This window comes from Triticum urartu, chromosome 2 (genome assembly GCF_003073215.2).
Source record: "Triticum urartu cultivar G1812 chromosome 2, Tu2.1, whole genome shotgun sequence".
NCBI classification, from domain to species: Eukaryota; Viridiplantae; Streptophyta; class Magnoliopsida; order Poales; family Poaceae; genus Triticum; species Triticum urartu.
In genome coordinates this window covers 34,142,556-34,149,213 of record NC_053023.1, presented here as the reverse complement: position 1 = coordinate 34,149,213, position 6,658 = coordinate 34,142,556, and the positions used below count along the sequence as shown (strand labels likewise).

At 53.2% G+C, this 6,658-nt stretch overlaps 1 protein-coding gene across 1 annotated transcript; it reads right to left on the bottom strand.

Annotated features, from left to right (window-relative positions):
* Positions 1-4,801: 4,801 nt before the first annotated feature.
* On the bottom strand, positions 4,802-6,401 carry LOC125540870 (desmethyl-deoxy-podophyllotoxin synthase-like). The gene is made up of 2 exons (XM_048704407.1): positions 5,487-6,401; positions 4,802-5,410 (listed from the first exon to the last, which is right to left on the bottom strand). The coding sequence occupies exons 1-2, from the start codon at positions 6,399-6,401 to the stop codon at positions 4,802-4,804; spliced, it is 1,524 nt and encodes a 507-aa protein (XP_048560364.1).
* Positions 6,402-6,658: the final 257 nt, after the last annotated feature.

Genomic DNA, 6,658 nt, shown 5'->3' with positions numbered 1-6,658 from the left:
GGCGCCTGCTATTTTCTTGAGCTCACTCGAGAGAAGACTAGGGATCAACTGTACTATATATAGTTATATATACGCATGCGGCACGGGCCAAAGTCATGGAGTTCGCTAGGATATACTGCAAAGTGGCGTCGATCACTATGCGAGCAAGACGACCGCATGTTTGGAGGTCAACTTTGCTTGTCGCCTGGAAGGAACCGTCCATGTCGTCGTCATCTCCGATGCGCCAAGGATACATACTACTCCTACTAGGAAGTGTCTCTGCACATGCATTTAGCATTTAGCATGTTCGCTACTCCCTCCGTTTTCAAATATTTGTCTTTCTAGACATTTCAAATGGACACAACATATGAACGTATGTAGACTTATTTTAAAGTGTAGATTCATTCATTTTGTTCTGAATATAGTCACTCGTTGAAATCTCTAAAAGACAAATACTCCTTCCTACCCGATGCGCCCAGGATAGGTAGTGAAAAAACGAACTGCCGCCCCGTGTCTCCTGCAGCAGGACGCATGCATATCCTAATCGCCCACAGCCACAAGTCTTAAGTGCTACGAACTGGGCATTGACCCCTCTCTGAGCTAAAACCCATCTAAAAAAACCCTGGCTCCACGCAACATAAAGGCACCACGTGGGTCCCAGTACAACGGCAGGTGCTTAGCCAGGTGGCATAGAAAAAAAAACCCGATTTTTTTCTTCATATTGGATTGCACGGGTGCTTGGGAAGCTAGGCAGAAGCAAATGTTACACCCGGTGCCAGCCGGTGCTTAGAAGAATAACTACTCCCTTCCAGCCTCCATCAAAAGAAAAATGAAGAGAACAAAAGGCCCAGCTTCTCCAGCTCAGCAACCGAAGCACCTCTGCATTGCAGGACGACTTGCGACGCTGCTCTTTTTCCTCAAGCATCTGTGCATAAGCACCTATCATTGTACAAGGCCTCAGTAAGCCGAGTGCCACTCGGCCTAATTTTCCTGCAGGGAGCAATCACGTACCGCCGGTGCCCAGGAATAAGCCGACCGTATTTCTATACTCTCATTGACTCCATCATCGCAGGTCTTCATTCTTCGGCTGCCGCGATGTCCCCGCCATCACCACCACCACCGCTGGAGCCTGAATAGAGCTTTTCCTTGTCGTTGGGGCTTGTTTGGCTGTGCCCCCAGCCGAACCTCTTTTATTTGCTTTCTATACTCTGTCCTATACTACTTTTATATTGTCGGATGCTTGGTGGTTATGCTTTATAATATAAAGTGAGGGAAACCCTTTTTCATGTAATAAGCCGACCGTATTTCCTTCTGGGAAAGGTGTATATGTAAGCCGAGTACCTTGCTCTTGGCTTAAACATGTACTGGCAATGCCATTTCATCCTAGGAGTTCCAAGGAGCCTACACGTGTCTTGTAAGCTGAGTTATATGCTCGGCTTAGATGTGTAAAACGAGTACAATGGTCAGTTTATACCCTAGAATGCTTTTTGTTTTTGCCATCCAACACTTACTTCTCACATGTTCTTTTCGTCATCGACTGTTTACCCGCTTGTGAAAACTGGACAAGGCCATATTATCATGTTTAGAATCTCAATAATGCTACATACATGTCCAATCCACATGCTCCGTCGACTATCCTTGAAATATACATATATGTATCAAAAACTTGACGAATATTGTTGTTGTGATGAGGATGAGATGATCCAACACTTATTTCTTGCATATCTTTTTGGTCGCTTTTTCTGGCGAACGGCATACATGGTTTTAATTTTTCACTGCTGACATTTATACCCACATGGCCATGTATTGGATCCATATATATGGGGCGTTCGCTTTAGTGTGTGTACGACCAACATAGCCATGTATTGGTCTCATGCATTATGCAGAGGTGGTCTCTGGGTGCGACCAACATTTTTTGGAAAGGGGGTTAAAACCTTCCATGTTGCTTGTTGACTTAGCCAAACATGGAAGAAGATCCCATGCTGAAGAGTCCTTTGTAGACGTCTTGGTGACACTAAGCACACATTCTTAATCAGTTGTTGGCTTGTGCTCATAGTTCCTGAAGATGGTATTTCCACTGTTGTTCTTTTGAACATTCTCCAAAGAGGTGGTTGGCGCTTGGCGGTATGGAAACCGCCTGCACCCTCAGTAGGCTGGCTAACGTGGCCGGAAGTACCAGAAGGGAGTTCACACAAGTAGTAGAGCTTAGAAAATTTGACTTTAGCTCATAATATCAAACAAAGAATATCAGATTGGTGATGGGAAACCTTGTATTTGCTATTCAATACCAAAAAAATATTATTAGTTGAGACTTATGAGACTAGCCATAACGATTCATGCTGAGCGACCGCGACCAGCCGCCCACACCCACACCGACGGTGGCCATTCCGGCCCCGTCGGCCACCAATCCGCAGCCCTGCGTCCGGCCGGCCGGCATGCTGCCGCCACCTCCTGCCGCGCTCCCCGCGGGCTCCGTGCAGCGCATCATCCCGCTGCCATCCCCGTCCCCTGCTCAGTTGGATCTGGATCGGGATCCAGCGCCGCCGCCAACGCTGGCTTGCCCTACCGTGTCCGTGATGCTCCCCGTGTCCAAGACCTTAGCCGCTAAGACGACATCACCGGCTCCCGCTCCAACGACACTGTTGGCTCTCGCTCGGTCGTCCCTGGCTACCGCCGCCGTCGAGCTGGCCGCGGCTGCACTCGCCTTCCGCAAGGCCGATCTGGCCGTAGGTGGTCATCTGGCCCATGGTTGTTGTCTGCCAAGGACCGTGAAGACGAGCGCTACAGCGCGCCTGCCCGTTGTCCATGCTACCATGGCCGCGCGTCCGTTCAGGATCTGCACCTTCAGTCGGCCCTGCAATGTGGTTGTCCAACTCCGGCGGCTCATGCTCTTCTCCAGTGCACTCTGCCCGTTCAAGATCGGGAGAATCGTGGTCCTGCTGGGCCGACAGTGACCTCTCCGATCCTGCAGGCCACCACCACCGCTCCCCCTGCCAGCAACTCCGCCGACCAGCTGTCGCCGCCTCCGGCATCGACTCCTGCACCCCTATCGACGGCTACGCCGACTGAGTACACTGCTCCCCGAACGTCGTTGTCGTCGCCGCTGGCATCAGGCGACTCTGCAAGCATGTCTTGCACCATCCCAGTCACTTCTCCCGTGCATTCGGCTTGGGGAGATTGGCTTGGATGCTTCCGCAAGGAGAAGTCTCAAGCTGCTCTCATGTGTTGTGCGCCGGCACCTCATGAAGATTCATTTGGGGACTGGCACCTCGTCAAGGGGCGCCGTCATTCACCATCTTCAATAGACTTCCGGCGTCCCGCTTCTAATGCACAACCGACTCCTCCGGCGTGGCTGAGGGACCGATGCTTTCGGTGCCTCTGCAGAGGTCATCATGCCCGCTCTTGTAGGGACCCAGTTCGGTCCAGGAACTGCCTTCGCTTTGGCCACATTGCTCGCTTTTGCCACGCAAAACAACCCAGGGACCAGACTACGCCGCTAAGTCATGTTACTCCACTGAATCCACCAATGTCTGCTCCTGCCAACGATGCTACCCCGATGTTTGCTCCTGCCAACGATGCTACCCCGACAGATGTACCGTAACAGTTGGTCCTCATGGAGCAGGTTGTGCTGCTCCGCACCGAGCTGCAAGACTGCTTGGCGAGAGTTGGGAGTGTTTTGGCAAATGCAGAGGCCGCTCTTGCCAAGCTCCAGGTTGTGCCTGTTATGTCCCTGCTGCCCGAGATCCATGTTAATTCGGCCGATGAGGAAGCTGGCATGTATGGAGATCTCTCCCCTCGCAGTGCATCCTGCCCATCGCCGTTGCCTATCGTGCCGATTACTTCTGGAAGTGAAGCTGTTATCGAGGTCGTGGCTCCGGTGCTTCAGATTATGCCTGAGCTGCAAAAGCTTTGTGGGGAGCCCACTTCGCCTATTTCGATGGTGCTTCCTATGGAGATGGAGTCGCTTGGAGGGGCCTTGATGATGCCGACCTCGACCTCACCACCGTCGTTGGAGCACAGTCAGCCACTCGCCTTTGTGGACCATGGAGGGTTGGATGTTGCTATTGCTCTCTCACCTGTGGCTGTTGGCCAGGTGCCGTCTGTGGGTGTAGGTGCTTTGGCACCTAATTCTGAGGCGGTAAAGTCCATCCGGCCGCCCATCTTTGACCGTGATGGTATGTTGGCACATATTGACGAGTTGGTCTTCGTGAAAAAGCTCGGCGGCTTGCTCACCCGTTTGGAGGCAGTTAGTCCTGGATCTGGCAAGGCGATTGCTTGCCTCGTAGCGGAGGAGGCTTCTACGGGCAAAATCAAGCAGGTGAAGAAGGCTCTCAGGAGCATAGGCAAGAAGAGTGGCGTCACTGGTAAGGCGTCAGCGGCTGTTTAATGGATGATACTCAATCTCTTCGACCACCATCCTCGATTGGCTCGTCTCCATGGATTTGGTGGTGTCTGTTGTCTTTAACCTTGGTTTCGTTGGGGGTTTCTTTGCGATGTAGAAGTGTGAAGGATCATGATTGTTTCGTCCTATGTATGTTTGTCGGGTTAACCGTGTGGTTATGCAGTTTCTTTCTCAGCGAGTAGTCCGTATGTGGTCTATATGTATCGGTTTTCGCCCGGTTTTCCGTTAATTAACTGGTCAACTCTCTTCTTCTTAATTAATCGATGAGGCAAATCTTTTGCCTCCGTTTCGAAAAAAAATTATTATTGATTTTTTAATAAATCATGAAAACAGTACAGTACTTACCACCATAACACACTGGTAACAAAATGTACAAGAAATTTGTGTACTAATTGCAATATGCGACATACGAAGGAGGCGTTAATTAAGCGGCACGACGACTTTGGCATACAGATACAGGTCGTTCTTCCGGCCGACGGCGATGCCCATCTCCTCCTCCATATCCAACTCCCCTCCGGCAGGAAGCTCCCAATCAAAATGGTAGAGGAGGGCAGCAAGGGCCAGCTCCATGCTAGACTGCGCGAACAGCATCCCCGGACAGATCCTTCGGCCTGCCCCGAACGGTGTGTACTCGAAGTTGGTTCCCTTGAAGTCCACTTCGCCCGACTCGAACCGCTCCGGCCTGAACTCCTCTGGAGCATCCCAGTGCTTGGGGTCTCGGCAGATCGCCCACGTGTTCACAAACACGGTGGTGCCCGTCGGCATGTCGTAGCCGAGGACCTTGCACGCCTCGGTGACCTCGCGCGGCAGCAGTAGGGGCACCGACGGATGCAGCCTGAGCGTCTCCTTGATGACCAGCCTCATGTACTTGAGGTCAGCCAGGTCGTCCTCAGTTACGCTTGGCTTTCCTTGTAGGTGGTTACGTACTTCGGCTTGTGCTTTTGCCATGGTGGTTGGGTTCCTCATCAACTCTGACATGGCCCAGATGAGAGTCGTCGCCGACGTCTCGCTCCCAGCACTAAACAGGTCCTGCAAATCATGCAAATTTAGAAAATTAAAATTTACTAGTTAGTGAATGAAAACAATTAGCCGGGTGGTAGCTTACCACTAATAGACACTTGATGGCTCCCATGGTGAAAGGGACGTCGTGGCCGCCTTCCTTCTGTATCCTGAGGAGCACGTCCAATAGGTCCTCCTGCTCCCCTTCCTTCCCGTCGCCGTTGGACGCGGCGGCGGCGGCCTTCACCTCCTCGTGCTGCTTGATGGCGCAGTCGATGAGCTCGAAGGCCTTGGTGTGATTCTCCCACGCCTGTCGGGCGGAGCCGCTAACGAAGCCGACGAGCCAGGATGAGGGGAAGAGGTCGCCGAGGTTAAACCCCGAAAGGATCTTGACCCCCTGTTGGAGCACCTCCAGGAATTCTTCCCGCTTGCTGAACCTGTCCCCGATCATGGCGCGCAAGGTCATGTCTGCGATGAGCATGGCGAGCCGCTTGCTGACGTTGATGGGCTCGCCGGTACTAGCTGAAATGACGGCGACGAGGCGCGTCACCTCCTCCTCCCAGACGTTGCGGAACGACTGCACCCGGCGGGCGCTGAGCAGCTCCATGATGCAGATCTTGCGGAGCTGGCGCCAGTGAGCGCCGTAGGGCGCGAACGCCAGCCCGACCCCATCGGACATGATGATCTTGGTGGTGGGGCTCCACGGCCGCGTCGCAAACGTGACGTCCTGCGTCTTCATGACCTCGCGCGCGGCCTCGGTAGAAGAGGCCACCACCACCGGCACCTCGCCGAGCTTGAGGTATACTAGCGGCGCGTCGCCCAGCCGGCGCGCGATGTCCGCGAAGGCACGGTGGACTAGTGGGTTGCCGGTGATGTGGTGCAGGCTGCCGATGACCGGTAGCCGCCAAGGGCCAGGCGGCAGCTGCTGCCCAGCGCCGTGGCCGCGCTTCCTGATGAACTTGAGGAGCAGGAGAGGCAGGAGGAGAGCCAAGACGAGATAAATTGCTTGCTCCGTGGTCATGGCGCCTGTTATTTTCTTGAGCTCACTCGAGAGAAGGCTGGGGATAAACTGCACTGTATATACGCATGCGGCACAGACTAAATATATCGAGTACGCTAGGATGTTCTACTGTAAACTGGCGTGGATCGCTATGCGAGCGAGACGACCAGATATTTGCAGGGCAAGTTTGGTTGTCGTCCGGAACGAACCGCCCGTCTCGTCGTCGTCTCCGATGCGCCAAGGATACGTACTACTTCTACTAGGGAGCGGAGATTCCC